At 42.3% G+C, this 19,576-nt stretch overlaps 1 protein-coding gene across 5 annotated transcripts; it reads right to left on the bottom strand.

Annotated features, from left to right (window-relative positions):
• Positions 1-7,196: 7,196 nt before the first annotated feature.
• On the bottom strand, positions 7,197-18,837 carry pfkfb4a (6-phosphofructo-2-kinase/fructose-2,6-biphosphatase 4a). 5 transcript variants are annotated; one of them, XM_086040696.1, is made up of 14 exons: positions 18,544-18,836; positions 13,257-13,373; positions 12,921-13,017; positions 12,775-12,841; positions 12,603-12,677; positions 12,104-12,160; positions 11,880-12,001; positions 11,148-11,355; positions 10,910-11,056; positions 10,709-10,813; positions 10,016-10,145; positions 9,676-9,738; positions 9,529-9,593; positions 7,197-7,970 (listed from the first exon to the last, which is right to left on the bottom strand). In XM_086040696.1, exons 1-14 carry the CDS (start codon positions 18,593-18,595, stop codon positions 7,911-7,913), a joined length of 1,365 nt encoding a protein of 454 aa, XP_085896822.1. In that variant the 5' UTR covers positions 18,596-18,836; the 3' UTR covers positions 7,197-7,910. The 5 variants fall into 5 exon arrangements, with proteins under 5 accessions (XP_085896822.1, XP_085896824.1, XP_085896820.1 ...); XM_086040698.1 differs by lacking the exon at positions 18,544-18,836 and adding an exon at positions 18,276-18,383; XM_086040694.1 differs by lacking the exon at positions 18,544-18,836 and adding an exon at positions 14,794-15,192.
• Between the last annotated feature and the right edge of the window lie 739 nt (positions 18,838-19,576).

The raw sequence follows: 19,576 nt of genomic DNA, 5'->3' as shown, positions 1-19,576 counted from the left end.
CTGTAGGAAATAGTTGATTCAAGGTGTGTGCGTCAGAAATACTCGTCGCTTTTAGTCACGTGTGGGACAAATAATATGTTTTGGGGGAGCTCTAATGTCCATCACAATATTGTTTTGCGTTAAATGTACTTTCATCTTGAGTGTGAGAAGTATCGTTATCCATTCATTATGGAGAAATTGTTAATTAAATAAATGCGCCCAAGTCAGGAACTGTGCTGGCAACAATAACTAAAACCAACACGTAGATTTACGTCGACTGACAGTATATTGCAGTATGTGAAACGTGAATTTTAAGTGTCATTTAAATGACGAAAATAAAATAAACACTAATTAAATGACCGTGATTTCATTGTGAGATTTCAATTAATCATCCATTTTCATTCAAACTTCCCTTGATTTGACTCACACTATTGGGAGCGCATGAAGGCAGCGTCAATACAAATGCGCATGCGTGGAAGGCAGAATAGCGTGTAAATATAAGGCAATGAAAATGGCAAAAACAAAAGTACTGTATATAATTTGAATTACCACTCCGGCACAGTTATTCTTATGAATGCTCTAGTCAGTGTTATGTATTACATTTCACTTATGTGACCAACTGCAGCATGTGGGCAAAGTGGGAACTTATCCATTATTGATATTTGCATAACTGTTGAAAACCCTTTGGTTACACTCACTGTGATCCTACTAGTCAAGATTGCTGCATTTCAGGTTGGACAAGTTGAGGTGCATTTTTATTTGTGAGTGGAACCTGCTAAGGGACACAAGTCTGTGTCACCTGTGCCTGTTGCGCCCTTTGAAACACAATTATTTTATGAACCAAGGAAAAAAACATACATACCGATTCTTTTTAGTCCTCGTTGATACAATTCCTGATCGACATGAAGATACGCCTGTTAATAAAAACTTTGAAAAAGAACTTTTCTAACAGAAAGAATGCTAGTTTAAACAGGTATGAGGTTTGGTTTTTGAATCTCAGCTTTGACCCTTTCTTTGGATGTCCTCCCTGGGTTTGAAAGTGATTAAATATTCCAGTGGTTATGTGAAGACGCCAAATTGACTATGCATGCATGATTGTTTGTCTGTAGGTGCCCTGCAATTGGCCTGCAACCGGTCCGGGGTGGACCCCGCCCCTCGCCCAAAGGCAACTACAACAGGCCTAATGAGGACAGCCCATAGAAAATGGACGAATAAATACTTAAACAAGAAAGACAAGATGGGCTGAATCGAAATCGAATGGCGAGGCTCCTCACCATAGGGAGCCTCAGATGAGCTTTTCCCAAATCTAAAAATACCACTGAAAGCACTCTTGGTCTCGTGGGGAGGACAACATGGGTCCGGATGAGGTGAAATACTAAGTGTTAAATTTGATCTTGAGTCATTATCAGCAGTGCAGCTATTTTATCATCATTTGAGGAGGGGGGTGGGGGGGGGCTTTTAAGGCAACTAACCCAACACTCGAGTATGATCAATTATGAACACCCTTGTTCTTGTGCCCAAGACGATTGAGTAAAGCGACACGTACACTTCACGTGCTCCACTGATGAAAAATACATCGACCAGAAGAACGACAGAACGGTGCAAGAAACAAAAGCTTCTGTGCCAACTCGCAGTCACAAATATCACCCGAATCACATCGACAGAAGCCACTGGCTCCAGCGTTCTTCTTTTTCCCTCGTCCATCAATCCGGACACGTCAACATATTCTTTCTGGCATTTGCTGCCTCATTGCAAGTCAGTGTCACGCCATCACCGGCTTTCCCTTCTCATGCACGCCTTCGTGAATTTCATCTTTACTCATGCACATCGGCGCGTTACGTCTTCCATGTGAATTATGTTACGCTTCGGCAGTAAATTGCGTGCTTTACATACGATGGGTCCTATTGTCAACATCTTCGGTGTGATAGATTTACAAGCAAAATATCGGCAGAATGATCATATCAAAAAGCTGCAATCCCGCCATGGCGCGTTGTCGTTGAATAAGAGCTTTCATATTGCCGTCTTGAGCCCTTGCGCTGTGGTGACAGCATAAGTAATGAGGAATTTTTGAAGGGTGATCTGAAACTGTCCATCCGCTGTTCCCCTTCGCCTTTTGTCTTGTGGCACCAGAAAATAACAGCACATTGTATTAGTGCTGCTGTCACATCTCAACACTTGGATGTTTTTGTTGGCCCCGTGGTAAGGTTTCCACTACTACTCATTTTAATCCTGCTCAACATCAGATTCCACATCATATATCGGATTCAAGCACACTTCCGAAAGGATGAAAATGTGACGTGAGGAGTAGAATTCGTCACATGTGCTCAGTCCCGTATCTCAATGTAAATACCGCTAAATAAAATCTGGACTTCAGAACATTTGTCTGATTTTCATCATTTCATCGGAAACCCAAATATCTTCACAAATTAATTGACCTTGTCGTTCCGGTACTTTTGGAGGGGACTGTATTATATTTATGTAATAGTTTTCTCTAATAATAATAATAATAATAATAATAATACTGCGATTAGCTGACGACCAGTCCGAGGTAGGAGCACCCCAAAAGGCTTCAGCTGACCCGTGACCAGGGGCGGAGCCATGGGTGGGCCTGGGTGTGCACAGGCCCACCCAGTTTGACAGACTGTCCACCCAGTGAGACTCATGAAAAAATATATACTTGACACTTTTTAGTAAATATTAAGAATGCCGCCATTGTGATTGTCTAAGGAAGCTCTGAACTTGATATTATTGGGTTTGTCATTTTATTTGAATACACAATGTGTCGGGATCGGACGATTGCGCTCAGTGAGAGAAATATTCAGGCCCACCCTGATTTTTCCAGGCCCACCCATTAGCCACGTTCTGGCTCCGCCCCTGCCCGTGACCCCAAATGCTGAAAAGCAGTGGACAGATTGATAATGTCTATAAATATGAACCTTGCTGTCCAATTTGTTTAAAAATCCCATACGCAGCCCATATAGGCCCCACGTGAGCTCGTAACTGAAAGTACATCTGTAAATCCGCATCTGCATCATTCATGAATAAGTAAAAGCACACCATGCTCTAATTGCTGAAGCCTGTAGTTGCACTGTAGCACAGTTCGATGGAATCATGTGAGACTTGTTGAAGTCACTGACCCATGATTTCTTTGCTTATCACTTAACACGGGCCCTGTAAATGAGCAGATTTTTTTTTTTGGTGGTGGGGGGGAGTGCTTTAAATTTCACTTTAATCTTCTTTATTTCTGTGGCCAGATAATGCCTTCTTCATTGTCATATCCACAAAGCATTAGCGGGAATAAAGAGAGTGAGAGTAGATTGACGCAAAGTGGGAGAAAGAGTGAGAAAGCCTTCTTTGAACCAAAGCAGCGCTGTAAAAGCTCAGCATTGCTCAGTAAGATTAAGGACGAACCGCTCGGACCAAAGAGGCCATCAGATTATAAGAGTGGGTTGTCATATCACAGTGACGGGGGGGGGGCTTTTTGAAAAAAACATTTTTGCAGTGTTTCTTTTTCCTCAAATGCCTTCATATTGTAAACCTTTACATGCTGTCAACCAGGGGCGGAGCCATGGGTGGGCCTGGGTGTGCACAGGCCCGCCCAGATTGACAGACTGCCCACCCAATGAGATTCATGAAAAAATATAGACTTTGACATTTTTAGTAAATTGTGAATTTATTTATTTATTTTATTTTTTTATTGAATATTAAGAATGGCATAATTGTGGTTGTCTAAGGAAGATCTGAACTTCATATTATTCGGTTTGTCATTTTAGTTGAATATACGATGTGTCGGGACAGGAGGATTGTGCTCAGTGAGAGAAATATCCAGGCCCACCCTGATTTATCCAGGCCCACCCATTAGCCATTAGTTCTGGCTCCGCCCCTGCTGTCAACATGTTGAAAAGGAAATGCTGTATGTCTTGACTTGGGTCCCTTATTCAACATCAATGGACCGCTGCTTTACTGTAAATTGGCCTGCGCCTGAGCAACTTTGACATCATTGTCAACTAATGAAAAGACAAACTTCAACTGGCGGGTCATCCCAAAATGCTTTTCTAAAACCCTCTCACGTCAGTGCCTAACCTAGACATGATCATCTTTTTTTTTGGACTTGGAGTTGAGCAAAGACATGCATTTCCTCCGACATCGGGCATGAGAGGTTGTTGTATGGTTCTTCCGTCTCTTAATTTAAAAGTCTACGCAAGAATGTCTTCAACCTCCTGGTTCTGAACATCACAATTAGAAATGTTCCATACCACTTCTTTTCAGACCGATACAAGTACGGGTATTTACTAATCGAGTACTCACCAATACCGATAGCTAGTTCCACTAGTACTGTACTTATGATACATAAAATGTTAATGAACACAGTGGCAGCTAATTGTGAACAAAAGACCTTTCTATCTTTGTGACTCACATGATGATTCACTCATGTGTTTTCGAGTTTAAACGCGAAAAATCCATCCATCCATTTTCTCTACACCCCCGAGGTGGTCGCAAGTCAATTACAAGTCATTTATAGAAGCAGACAACCATTCTCGCCATCGCTGGGTGGGAACTGAAACCAATCTTGTTTGCACTCAGGTCAGGCGTGTCAACCATTCCACTCTCTGTGGCCATTTTGACAGTGACTGTATGTACCAACCTCCAAATTTTACAACCATGACATCATGAGTCATGACATTATTTGACTGCTATTGCACGAATGCACTGGCTGTAAGTCAACATATGACGGTTGCGTTTGCATGTTTATCCAAGACACACCTACTACTAGTACATAGTGGGTCGGATCTCACCCCTTTCGTAGCAGAAGATTTGCAAACAGTGAATTTTGTGCCGGGAATCTAATATTGAATAATAGGCAGAGAAACTTGTTTGATTATGTAAATAATCGCAATGTCACTTTTAGGTTACATTAGTCTTGTAATATTTATTGCATTGATTTAGGCCTTGTTGTTTTTAGTTTTTAGTGAAATAGGTTAATCAAAATGTATTCTTTTTTTTTACTAATTTGTCACATTAATTAATTTATACTTTGTAAATAATAAAAGACAAAATATTTGTAATACTGTATTAAAAATGCATATACGGTTTGAAAATGTATTGCTTTAAAAATCAGGTTAACGATCTTGCTTTAAATGACAAAATGCACGCATTGACACCACTTTAATAGCCTGGTGCCTTTGTTCGTTTCAGGTTGGGGAACGCTGAGGTCCTCACTTATTGTCTCACGAGTGACAGTGACAAGAGCCCCCTTGTGGCCAGGATGAACAAAGCACAGTAGAAACTCGGGCGCAGACGTTGCTGCGGGTCCTCTTATAACCGCTGTCCCGAATTACGATAGCGGAACTCCGTCGTAAGCCGAGTACCTCCGATTCCGTCCCCTTTTACGAATGCTCAGTTTTGATGCTGATGCACAGATAGGCCTATTCATTGAACAATCTTAATCTAGCGGTGCATTTTTTTTTTTGTGCCATATTTGTGGAAGATTACACAGGCGTAATTCTTTTGTTTGGGTGAGCTGACAAAGTGGGTTCTGAGCGCTTAATACAGTGTCTATTTCTAATACTGGATGGCACAATAACATTGTTACATTATCCATATTTATGGAGCTCACGCCGCTGACTTACTGCAGAGTGTTTGTGACAAGGCCATGACAAAGTAGATGATAGGGATTGGGTTCGTGTGTGTATTTTAGAAGCGCTCAAGTACTCAAGTACGCGGTCAGTCAGTCACCAATACAATTAAGAGATGCTTCAATAAAATACAGAATGCTACAACTTTATAAACCATCTAGAGAACATGAATACTATATACTTTTTCGTTTTAGCTACTTGATGAGGGAAACTGTAAACAGTAGGGATGTCACAATATCGTCAATATGGTGACATTGCGATAGCAAAAATTGCCATGATGTATCGCCGTCGTCGTGTCACGATATCAATAGCAGCAAATCTGTTTAAAAGCACAAGTTTTCCATTTGTGCAGTTCCAGCACCTTCTAGTTAGTTGATTAGTGCAGTTTAATTTGATGCATGACTGGCCAAGCCTATTTCTTTGTGAATGCTGTTATGTACAAAAACAGATTATAGTGATTTTTTTTTTTTTTTTTTAATGTGAGCTTTTTTTTCTTTTTACAATATCTCAAGCTTTTTATACATCACCAACCTCCCCACAATATCGTGGTAAGGATCATATCGTGCGGTTCATATCGAGATATTCTCGTATCGTGACATCACTAATAAACAGCTCTCCCTCACTATGATGCAGTCAGGGCTGGATTGGCAAAAAATAAAAGAAAATTGGTCCTGGTTTGTCGTTTTGTAAGGTCAACCCAACCTTACAATGTTTTACTTAGGTTTGCTCCTGCTTGTTTTATCCATTTGTTGAGTATGGTTCTGGATATGTGTGCATTGTATTTTAAGAAACCATGACTGTGGATGGCATAATAAACTATGACTTCTCAAGTCTATAGTGTGAAAATAACATTTATAATTGACATTGACAGCAAGAATCAAATGTTCTATTCTAAAGACAGCTTCTTATAACATTTGTCTGAAGACATGATTCCTGACCACCAATGGCTACCACAGATGTTGATTGGTTCAGTTTGCTGTCTATGGGCTGCCCCCTTTGAATTGTGGGCCGGTCTCTTGGGGTAAAATGGAGGAAAATAAATCGCATTGCATCGGCCCCAAAAGACGCTAGCTCACCTGGCTTCTGCCCTGTATGCCAGATGGCCAGTCCAGCCCTGGATTGAGTCCACTGCCTACTATCGTTTAATGAATACTTTTAAGAACAGTGTCGTTTAATCATCTTTGTTAAATAATACATTTTGAGAGCTCTCATTTCAAGTGAAGTGCATTGTTCCCAACACTCTCAACACTGAGATTGAAAGACACTCTGTCAGGGTATCCCTCTGGGAACAGATGTTTATATAAATACGAGGTTCCTAAGTTTTAAAGTATCGAAATACTTGGCGGAATGGCCGTGGGTGTGGGGTTTGCTCGGGTAAAAACGCAATCATTTATGATGTGAAAGCAACCTTCTGGCGTCAACGTCCTATACAAATAGCCGGAGTATAAAGATAAATCCTGCTACAATTCATGAGGGAGGGGCTGGAAGTGGTTTGAACAATGAATGTTGCAAAAAAGGTCGCTTAAATAATAACGCAACATGGACAATCACAGTATTAGGATAAGGATCGGTAACATTGACCATTGTGTAAAAATAACATCTTTATTGAACTTCAATGGAGTCGCATATTCCTACATGATTTTTTTTTTTTCTTTTCATATTCCTCTCTACGACACACATTCTACACAATTTCGCATCACAATAGCGAATCAGAATTCACGATCTAATGGCAGCACATCTGCTTGAGGTGAGACATAAGAGACAAGTTCGTGGAAACAACCGAGGCGAGTGACCGTTGTTCATAATGTGATTCCAGTCATTTCATTCACAAGCGAATGAGCACTTCACAAAGATTAAAGTTTCAAAGCAGTATCTTCCAGATACAGTTAGGAACCTTAAAATTGCACATAAACACTGCGGACACCATCACAAAAACAGTGATTGCACATTTAAGCGATTCAATCAAAAATGAAGCAAATTGATCTTTGGATGGTACCCATTGTGATCGTTAAAAAACCCCAAAAATCGAATACAGTATTTAATAATAAACTACTGCACAAAAAGTACAATCCAATGGACAGAGATGCCATGCTGGGGCAAATGTGACCACGATGTGCAAAACTTCAAATCGGTTGAACTCCTTCAAAAAGCGCTACAGAGGTGTGTTAATGCATCAGAGGAGGCACTTTGGCCCGACAGTCACCCGCGTGAACAGGAAATGCACGACACACGAAACGTGACGACAGGGCACCACGAGGGAAACACGAGGCTCGGCGGGGGCCGCACGCAGCAGTGTCAGAGGTGAGCAGGGACCGTCTGCAGGGCGTCCTCTGTCGTTCGATGGACGTTAACGTTCTGGAAAGAGCAACGCATCAGAGTCAGAGCTCTTATCGACCTAAAACGGACGCATATATGTCGGCGGCGATCGAGAGGGACTTTTCAGTTGATCGGCTGTTGTTGGCATGAAAGGATTTCAGGTTTTCCTTACGTCAGTGGCTTGACTTTTGTAATTGGTTTTCATCCGTTTGGGACTTTTTTCCCGCCCCCGTCTTAACTTTACAAAAATACTTTTAACACTATCAAAATATTGAGTACTCGATTCAGGTTGAGGAGTGATGAGTGAATGCCTTTGCACTTACTGCAATAAATGTTGACTAAAGTATTGTTGACAAATGACTTTGACCAGAGTGAGCTTGGAGCAATGCGGAGTGAAGGAAGTTTATTAAGAAACAACAGAAATCTCTTCTTCATTGGGGTCAGTGATTTGAGGGAAAAAAAAATAAAAAATAAACATACACATTATTAAATAACAGTTACGATACTTTAGCGAGACTTCCATGATTTTGAGTTGTGCAATGCTGCAAAAGTACAAGTACCGTGTAAAACAAACAAAAAAAAACCAAAACAAAAAAAAAACCAGTTACATCAGTTCAAAGTCATGAGGGAAAACAAAGAACAAAAACTTCATAGGACCGTATTAGTCTTGTTACTTCACATTTGGGAGCCTCCAACAATCGTTTCATTTGTCCTCCACAAATAAGGGAGAATGTGCATGACACGAGGTCCGTGTCATATTATTAGAAATAATCAAGAATTAACTGGATTCCAGTCAGCTATCACATCTACCTAACGGACACACGGGTGCAGGAAGCGCAGACGACGCTGGTGAGGAATAGGACGAGAGGAAGGTGGAGAGGAGAGCAAAGAGGTTGGCAGGTGCAGTGTGCATCGGAAGCGTTACGGCGAGGTGCGCAAACGAGGCCTAAAGGAGGCCAGGGGGAGGGGCACTGCCTCATTGGTGAGCTGGCACTGTTAGCAAAGCCTCCTCTGACATCCGCGACACCTCTACGTTCTGTTCCATGGGGAGGGGGGGGGGGGGGGGGGAAAAGCACACACACAAACGGGGAGGGATCAAAACAACGCGGGCAAACACGGGGATGACGTTTGCCTTTTAACCGTTGCAAGTGTCAGGTTAGCAAGCCACGACTCCACCTTCATCGACAAACAAAAGATTTTGATCAGCAAATAGCTGTTTGGGTCCTTTGTTCAGTGATGAGCCGGCGACACATTCATCAGCTGGAAAAATGATCGCTATATTTTTAGGTTTCAGCGTGCAATTTGAAACGGCGTATCCAATTTCTTGTGTTCAGACGCCTGTCTCCAAATGTCATGAGGTCAGGTTGAAATTTGTTGGTATCAAGACAAAATTTGTGTTGTGACAAATGTGTGAAGGGTTGCAGGGGGAGTTTCGTTTTATAAAACCTGATTGACTATGCCGAGTGTTGAAAACGAATCATGTTGCAGCGTAACGTTCGGCGCCTGAAGCCACTGAAGCAATCCGGTTCCGTCCGGTCTGATTGCGCTTCATGTGGGTCATCAGCCGGTGGTTGTGTAAGCGTGTGTTTGTACGCACCTCGGGTTTCTCTCTGTGCGTGTTGACAGCGTCGACGTTGAGGCCGATGGATTCCACCTTACAGCCTGACGAAAGGAGGTTGGGCCTTGTCAGAAGAGTGCCGGTGACGGTTACGCATTGTTTACACTTTGGGCGGGCGCGTCCTACCGTAGGCCACTGGCGTGAGCTTGAGCACGGTGTGCAGCGGGCACTTCAGGTAGGGCAGCTCCTCTGCGTTGATGCAAATGCAAAACAATCACGGGACATGCTGCGACCGCAACATTGACAGCAGGAACACAGTTTGTTTCACCTCGACTTGAAATGCTGACATTTTTTTCGATTCGTGCTGCGAGCAACATTTGGCCCAGGGGTGAACGAGCTTGGCGGCAGTAAAATTCACAACATAATTGACATAATTGAATTAAGTCTTGAAATCCTAGAAAAACATTAGCGAGGTGTGCGTGTAGTCAACGTGGGATTATTTGTGCCTTCTGTCTCCCGGACTCACCCGCGGTCTTGTCCAGGAAGTAGGCCAGTAGGCAGCGCATGACGGCCTGGTGACAGATGACCAGCACGTTCTCTTGCCTCTCCAGCTCCATGATGACCGGCTCCAGCCGCTGCACCAGGTCCTCGTAGGACTGAGTCAACAACAAACAATTACACCGATGCAAAGTTGCTGCTGAAGTGTAAATTGTGAACATCCACCATTTACGATAGAGATGGGAGCTTGGGCAGCCGTTAGGCTTTATTTCTTTGTATTTTACTTACAGTATTCATCTAGCGTCTAGATCAAGTCAGTGCTTAAGAAGATGACATATTGTTTCATGAACACGAACGCACATCTGACGCAGTGTAACTTGTCTTAGTAAAACCTGCAAGTCAAAGTGTTTAGTAAATTACCAAGTCTAATTGAGGTGGATAAACTGTCTTCCATACTAATTAATTTGCCTTTATTCTAGCATAAGCCTAACCTATAAAATCAAAACATGGTTTTGTGTAATACAATTTATTGCTTGCGTTTGTGAAAAAAATATGGGTAAAGGACCTTGAAGAAAAATAATCTCAGATCAAACTGCAATATTGAGGGGGAAAAAAAAAGGATCTTCTGTGTTCCCAAAAGACATGCGTGCCATCATTATACAGCAATTGTGTCCCTCCGCAAATGTGGCGCCTGTCGCCAACCTAAGATGACGTGACTGACCTCTCCTTTGGGGTAGCGGTAACGGTACTTGTCCTGGTCCCGCAGTGCAAACTCCAAAGGGTAGTTATCTTGGATTTCCTCATACATCATCTCCTCACACACACCCTAAAGTGGCAGCAAACACACAAACTGGTCGACCGGTGCACCGAGTGCAGCAGAAAAGATGGCGCGTGACCATGTGAGCCGGAGCTTGGCACTCACGGCGTCAATTTCGTTGAGGACCTTCCACTGTTCGTAAGGCACACTGAGAGCTTCTGCCGTCTGGATGGTTCGCTTCATTTGACTGGTCCACACCTTCAGGTCACTGATGCCCTGAGCCTGGATGAAGTGGCAAAGCTTCTTGGCAAACTGCAAAGAGGAGAACAAGACACACACGGGTAAGCCTACGTCACCTGGCCTGCGCGCCGACGGCACGCTTTGGCGGCCATGTTTGGCGTACCTCTTTGCCTCTCGGCGTGAGACCCGAGTCCCCTCCAATGCAACCCTTCACGTTGAGCTCACTCTCTCCGTGGCGGCACAGGTAGATGGAGCGAGGCGTGATGTGGATGTTCATGAGATAGTAGACGATACGACTCTGGATGTGGTCCAACACCCGGTTGACCAAATAGCGCTGACCCACATCCATAATTTTGATGTAGGAGAGATCCCTAAACGGAGAGCAGTAAGAAACATCACGAGTGGCATTTTATGCTTTACTTTGACTACTACAGTACAGTCAGCCCGACTCCATCGCGGGTTCCGGCTTTCCGATTCCACCATTTTGTGGATTTTTGTCCAGTTTTAACTCAATTCTAGTTCTTTATTTTGGAGTGTAAATCCACTTTCGACCAATGTGTAGACTTGAAAGAAGAATAGAAAACTGGAAGAATCTCAAGCATAGAAAGAGATTATTGAATGTCTCAATCCTCTCCGATCCTGTGTTCTACGCCTACAAAAATCAACGGCTTTACTTTAGGTACATTTTATGGGGTGCATCTTTTTATTGATGTGTAAATGATACGTTTCATCTGTCATTTGATCTCCGCTACACTCCGAAGCCTATTTATTGGCAACGCAGTAATATCAATTAAACAGTGTGTCAAGTTATTGGCAAGGAGGAACAAGATGTTAGAATACTTGTTGGTTTTGGTGTGCGTGATACTCAATACACTCTCCTTCCACTCAGCCTCACCTGTCCAAGACCTCATCCAGGGTCTCATAAGAGTTTTCATAACACTTGATTCTCTTCATGAAGTCTTCCACCGCCTCCTCAGTGTTGCAGTTGGTGTAGTCAGGGCTGCCCAGCTTCACTTGCTAAACAGAAATACAAAAAAAAAAACAAAAAAAAACATAAGGACAAAAGACACTCGCTCATTTGGGTTTAATGAAATCTGAATTGCAAATCTACATGCTCACCACAATGTTCTCCTGGATTACATCTGGGTCTTCACACACAGATTCCACAAAGAACACCTGAAGAAGACACAAGTTAGCCCTTGTACCTACTTTCAAAATGTGCAATAGAAAAAAAATACTCAAGTTGTAACCTTCTCATAAATTATTCTAATGAAGAACTTGTGGATTTATGAGTCGTAGCGCCTGCTTGACAATGGCATCTCAGCCTTCATTTGTTTTACAAAAATTGTTTCCACAACTTAAAATTGTGGAAATATAGTTAACTCATTCACTGCCATTGACAAATGTACTTGTCTCTTCACAGTCCAGCCATTCAATTCCAGGAACCTAATTGATATTTTTTTTCTATTTCTTTCAAACGTTAGTGTAAAAGAGGGTCTGAAAATGTCTGGCAGTGAATGACTTACTCGAATTAAGAGGTTACAGCCAATCACAAAACGTGCATAAAAGCAAATATGGGCCAATCCGATCGTCTTCTTAAGACGGCTTTATGCCTTACCTTAAAGCCATTCTGCTCTGCAAACTCAATGATGGTTTCCCTCCTTTCTCTGGTGGTGTTTGTTGCATCAAAAACCTGCGCCCACCCCCCCCAAAAAAAGAGAAACAACGATGAAGGCACTGCAAACTGTGAACTCCGCAGCATCAAACACCGAAGCCGACGTGGGACTGACCGCAACTTGGCCTCCTTCTTCTGTGAGGTACTGTCGCACATCGTTTAAAGCCGCCGAAGCGCATTGTCTGCAAACGATCACGTCAGCCCACAAGTAAGCATCAAAGACATCAAAAGTGTTTGAGAAGAATGATTCGAGACTCCTACCTTCTGATCTTTAACCCTTCCTCGTTGTCTGGACGGAAAAACTCAAAGGACTTATAGATCTTCACACACTCTCTCCTGTATTGTCCTACATTGAACTCTGGAAAAGACAGAAGGATTAGAATCAACTTTAATATTACTCCTGATTAACCTTTAACTCATTCAATCCCAAAGACGCATTTGTATGTCTCCTCACAGTCCAGCCATTCAATCCCAGGAATTTATATATATTTTCAAACATTAGGGTAAAAGAGGGTCTGAAAACGTATGGTACTGAATGAGTTAAAGTCTTACCTTCGTTCAGTTAATATTTAGCACTAAAAAGGTAGAAATATGTACCTCTGGTGGGAACCCCTATCCAGTTGAGATAGCGGGTCAGCTTCTTGGAGATGTAGGTCTTCCCCCTAGCAGGAAGGCCCACCGTCACTATCAGGGTAGGACAGTTCGTCATACATACTGCAAAGAAAGACACATAGCAGGGTCGATTCATTATCTTGCTACACCACATCATATATAAAAAATTGTATTTAATTTATGGTGGATCATCTCAGCAGTGTGATCCCCGTGAAGACTGCCTTGGCATCAGGCGCTTTTACAATCCAACACATCGTCAACAGTCCGTTGGCCTGACGGGGCCGGTGTTTGCACAGATGACTGGGTCAGAGGGCAGAGTGGCCAAATAGTAACTCTGTTTTGAAATCTTATCAGTCCTCATTTCATTGCATCAACTCCAGCACACGATTGATATAGAAAGATGAGGAAATGCTTGAGCAAGCTTTGTTAGCTCGGGTTAGGAAGTCTTATCTTCAATTAGCTAAGATCGACGCATTACTTTGTGTTGGCGATAATAGACGTGCTGTTGTGGTAGGCAACTTCTTTGCGGTGTTTGTTTATAAGTGTGACGTTTCGTTATTGCTGGTACGTCCTTACAGAAGAGAGGTCAAACAGTCATTTGAGGATTGTAGTTTAGTTTATTACACAATACTTAGTGACCTTTTTGTTTTTAATCATGCACTCATATATATATATATATATATATATATATATATATATATATATATATATATATATATATATATATATATATAAAAGAAAAACTAAAACAAAGCATTTTCAGTTAATAAACGCCTAATAAAAACTAACAACCCGCTCTAAAAACTACAATGGAATTAAGAAAACTAAAAGGCGGATAAAAAATAAATGAAAAATGTAAAACTATTCAAACTCTGGCAATCGAGTTATTAGATGTTAACTAGTAGAATCTAGTTCTAGTAGCACGCAGTAGTCAAGTAGTGCACCGTTTTTCTTCATGCCAAGCCGTTTGAGCATTTATCACTCGTGCACCGGATTACTAATGAGCAAGCACTGCTGTGTCCAATCCGGTGATGGTTCACACGCAGATGTCACATTTCGTGCACATGACAAATAAAGCAAAAGATGTTTCACACGTACATCACGCGACGCGACTGAACTGCTTAGTAGCGTTGCGTCGCGTCGCTCCTAACGCCGTCGTAAACCGAGCACCCCCGAACGCGAATCAGCACCGTGTCTGACGGGTTGCCTGGCACCCCGTTGAGCCAGGCGACTGCAGTCCGCGTCACACACATGACTACACGCCGACAGCGGGAGCTTCGCTATAATCGCCCCGAGTGGTCACGGCTGCTTTCTGCTCGGCCCCTCCAAAGTGGGACGTGAGACGCCGGAGAACCGCATTAGCAGCTAACGGTTTAAGCTAGCAGCACATGACGGGACTCGAAGCAAGCTTGTCTGGGTTAGCGCACGGCGTTACAAGCAAACAAGCTTTGCGAAAACGAGTCGCGTTCTTCAAGAGCGAATGAATAAAAACGCGTCGGAGCCAAGCCGTGGCCATACGCACCCTTCCTTTGAGAAATGTGCCTCTCAGGAAGGCCATTTTTACACGGCATCCAGATCTTCTTGAGGGGGTTCTGGGTGAGTTCCCGCGGATTCGGCGGCGGCGTGTCCTCCATTGCGTCTTGCGGCGACGTGGAGGCCGCCGCGGGGGGGACGCGGGGTCTTTTGCCGTGATGCTGTTCCGAAGGTGACCGAGGTTTCATGGTGGAAGCTCGACCGACGAGGATGCGGGCGCCTGTCTCCGTCTCAGCCTCCCACTTGATCGCGCTATGTTACGTCACGTGCCGTGTCGCCTCGCAGGAGAGCGACGCTTGCTCGTAATGACCCCAATGGACGCGCAGCCACATTTCAACCGTAATCACGTCACAGCGACACGACGAGGACGACCACTTCACTTTGAAGATTGACGTCTTCAATTATGATTCACTTACACTCAAACCGTCGGCACATTAAAATTTGGACAGAGAACTTAATCATCTTTTTCATAAATCATAAATATTATTTTACCGTGTTGCTTTCATTTTATGGTTTAAAATTTTAACAATTTAAACATCAAACTTTTTATTTAATCAAGTTTCATTTATTGTTGTTTGTAATTACAGTGGGTACGAAAAGTCTACAAATCTCTGTTCAAATGGCAAATTTTGGGATATAGTAAAATGAGACTAAGATAAGTCACTTAAAATCAACTTTTTCCACCGTTAACATGACCTATAACCTATACAACCTATTTCTTTTTTTAACTCTTTTCAAAAGAGTAAGTAAAAATAAACAACCGATATGATGTAGTTGTACAAGTGGCACATCCTCCTAATTCTGTGGATGTGGCCGTGTTCAGAATTAATCATTCAAACTAAAGGATCCTGTGTTTTAAATCATCTGTTAAATCTCGAGGTTCCAAGCACACACCTGCCACCAATTGAAGTACCCCTAATTAACTCAAAATACATATCAGATGTTGTAGTAGGCTATTCTTGACTAGCGCTATATAAAGATGTATTTTTATTATTATTTATTTATTTGTTTATTTATTTATTTGGCTTTCAAGCAGAAACCTGACATTTTGTGCTAACTGGCTGCTCTTAACTCCTTGCACCTTGTCTAAAGTCCCAGTTCAAGTTGAAATAAAACCTCCCCAAACCATGATGCTACCACAGCCATGTTTCACTGTGGGTATGGTGTTTTTGTTATGACCAAACTTGTTAAACCAAGCTTTCATTAGATCATAACACATTTTCCCACGTGTTTGCAAGATTTTTATGTTTTACTTCCTCTCTTGAAAATATTTTTTTAATTCAATTGACTTGTCTAGGTTATAAGTAACAATGATTGTGGAAAAGGTTTTCAAAATGTTTTTTTTGATCACATTCTTTTACTGTATATCACAAAAAACTGGCATGTGAACAGGGGTGTGTAGACTTTTTACCACCACATTAAGTCTGTGTACATTTACCATCACATCACAATTATCGAAACCAAAAAAAGGCAATACAACAGCAAACATCTGTGTCATGTACATACAGTGGAGCAGTTGATGAACATTAATCAAATTCCATGACAAAAAGATACATATAATGACATACTGTACATCAAACTAACATGATGACATGTCAACATGTTTTTTTTACTAGCCTACACAGTAGTGGAGTAGCTCATGGTGAACAATATCCATTAGATGGCAGCAGTGAGATTTTTCCTCACACAATGCATGTTGACGCCAACTTGTATATCATTAACGTTGTCAGCGAATCAACCCAGAAATAACTCGGGCCTAAGTGCCATCATTATTTTTGATAGAATATGCGTCTGCCTATCATAACACAATGCAAATCCACAAGCAATCAAAACAAGTCACATCCATCATTGTTTAATCTGGCTTTTGGCACTACAACTACTGAACTGTTTGACATGTTTACAGTGACGACAAAGTATCTTAATCTTTTTATAGTGCTGTTGCTGATAAAAGTCTCTTTGGATTGTAACAGCGCAGTTTGTTCAGATGCTTTAATTGCCTGGTTATATTAAACTTACTACAGAGGAGCAACAGGGTATGTGACCTACATATGACGTGATAATATAGCCTTTCAATTAAATAGCTCCTTAATTCCATAAACTGTCAGTGGACTCAAATGTGTGTCAGCACGCCAACTCTTGCCCATCTTAGCTGATAATTTACATACTAGGCCCATACTTTGTATACACAGTTTATCTCACAATATCAAGTATATAGGCCAAGGTAGGCTCTACAGTTTTTATTGTGGAAAAAGAAATAGCTCAATCAAAGTAAGAATAACATGCAACCATTCATTACAATTTCTCATAGGCTCAAACTGACCTTTGCACTCATATCGTTTCTAAAGTCAAGCACACATTGATTGTGCTGCCCATTCAATATGATAAAGCTGGGAACAATAAACTATTTTGTTTATCTGTACATGTGACTTTACAGGTAAACGAACAGCGCGCAAGTGTTTGTGCTGCGGCACAAGAATACTTCCCCAAATGACACAAGAAGTCTACTTACAGGTTTTATTTGATTTTTTCACATTTGTGGCCTAGCAGTGTTTTACTTTACTGAAGTTAGTGGTCTGACTTACATGCACGGCTCCACGATTTTTTTTCTCTCCCAGGGTTAAAAGAGGGATGAAGAAAATCATTTATGAAAATATTTTAGAATCTCAATTAAAATGCACCCTTAAAACTGCTGCTGGTTTAAAAATAACCCAATTTTGGTCCAACATTCGACCAACCCATTTGGGTCAATCTGACCCAACAGTGGGATATCTTGTATCAAAACAACTCAAAAAGTTGGGCCAGATTGACCCAAGTAGCGAATTTTTGACCCAAATTTGGATATTTTTTTAATTCATCCGTTTTAGCACCCCCACACTCTTTAGCCCCAGATAGTGTAGCGCCTCCACCCTACGGACTTTATTACTGCGTGAGCGTTAGAACAGTTGAGTGATTCTAACACTCTTAAAACTGCTGTGTCAAAATAAAATAAACATATTTTGGTCCAAATTGGGCTGAGCTACTTTCGAAACAACATATTTTGGGGGGGTACAAAATAACACAATTTTGTTTTTGATACAAACCAACCCAAAGTTGGGTCGGTCGGTCCTTTTTTTAAAAAGCAGAATTGGGATATTTTTGACCAAGCAGTTATAAGGATGTATATACAAATTTAGATTAGCCGCGTAACTCGTAATCATCAGGGGTCCCCTTTATAGGGCTCCCTCCTTCCAGCAGCTAACATCTTTTAGCCCAAGGTGGACTGACTAAATGAGTGGGACCATGTGCCTCCAGTCCTTACTGGTCATGAAAACAATCGATCGCCACACATGCATCTCTACTTTACATGAATATTTTCCAGAAGGCTACATGTGCTGCTATCGGCTACGCATTCAATGAGCCGTCCAAATGAGCGAGACGCTCCGATCAGCATGGCGAACGTCAAACCAAGCAATCGAGTGATGACATGCTTACCTTTCATCGACAACTAAACGCATTGTCAAACGCGCGTATGTGTTCAATTCTTACAGCGTTTTACAAAGCGCTGCGCGCGCAACGCAAAAGGCAGCGTTGGGAGGTTGTTGTTGTTATGTAGGGTAAAGGTCTCGGTGACAGCGCCATGCAGCGCAGAGACAGCACGTCCACTCTTGTTTACGTCTCCCACTGCGCGCCTCTGCCCCACGGTTAGCACAATACAGCATTTCAGCCCACGACAGCAAACGGCAAGCGGAAGCCTTCTTACCCGCTCTGCCCTGGTTCTGTGCCGGCTTGGATCGGCCGGAGCAGCCTCTCATCGTGGACCGTCTGTCTACGGATGGAGCCACGAGCCAAGCGCCGCCGCACTGATGCTTTTTACTGGGAACACACGCTCGCACTCTCACACGCACGCACGCACGCACGCGCACACACACGCACACCGAGTGTGTGAAGCGAAAAGCAAGGCTTCCTGCAAAAAGTGGACGGAAATAGGTAGCAGTACCTGCCCCCCTTTGCACACTCCCACACACACCCACACACACACACACACACACACACCCTCCCACAAGCTCCAAGGAAGTGTCCCCACTTGGACTGATTTCTACCCATGACAGTGATAGTTAAATATAGCTATGTACACTGCAGGAAACGAAGAAAAAGAAAGGATGTGTGTGTGTATAATCACCCCACCCCCCCCACACACACACACGGAAAGAGCACATTTTGCGTATTATATGTTTTGACGCTACTAATGAAGCGCCAGATGTTAACTTTAGTAGAATTTCATATCACGAGGAGTACTAGTAGTAACATGAAGTTGTCAACTAGTGCAGTTTTTCCTGACTAGTGGCATGTAGTTGTCCTACTAGTGAGGATAAGGGCACTCGAGCACACGGATCTTAGTTTCCGTGTTTAGTGACACTGGCAGGGACGGATCGAGTCATTTTACCCTGTTATTTATCTTTTCTGGCCCGCTCCCACATTCCTAAAACACTTCAATAATAGTCGGTTAATTGAAGCCGCGAAATATTCCACAATTGTCAATGGTTCGTATGAGCCCTACGATTGGCTGTCGACTAATTCGTGCACTCCATTTTGTATCAGTTGCTGAAGATGTTATTACTCAATAATTGATCCCTCACATTGAACTGAGTTCAATAAATGAATCCATCATTAATTATAATGATAATTATGTCCATCCCTTGTCACGTCACACGTACAGTATTGTGAAAATGTATTTCCCCCCTTCTCAACTTCTTTTTTTTTTTTTTGCATAATTTCCCCCACTGTTAAAGATA

This window comes from Filicampus tigris, chromosome 9, assembly GCF_054856515.1.
Source record: "Filicampus tigris isolate MCC_2025a chromosome 9, RoL_Ftig_1.0, whole genome shotgun sequence".
In the NCBI taxonomy this organism is placed as follows: domain Eukaryota; kingdom Metazoa; phylum Chordata; class Actinopteri; order Syngnathiformes; family Syngnathidae; genus Filicampus; species Filicampus tigris.
Note: the sequence above shows the minus strand (reverse complement) of the source record. Positions and strands in the feature narration are given on the sequence as shown.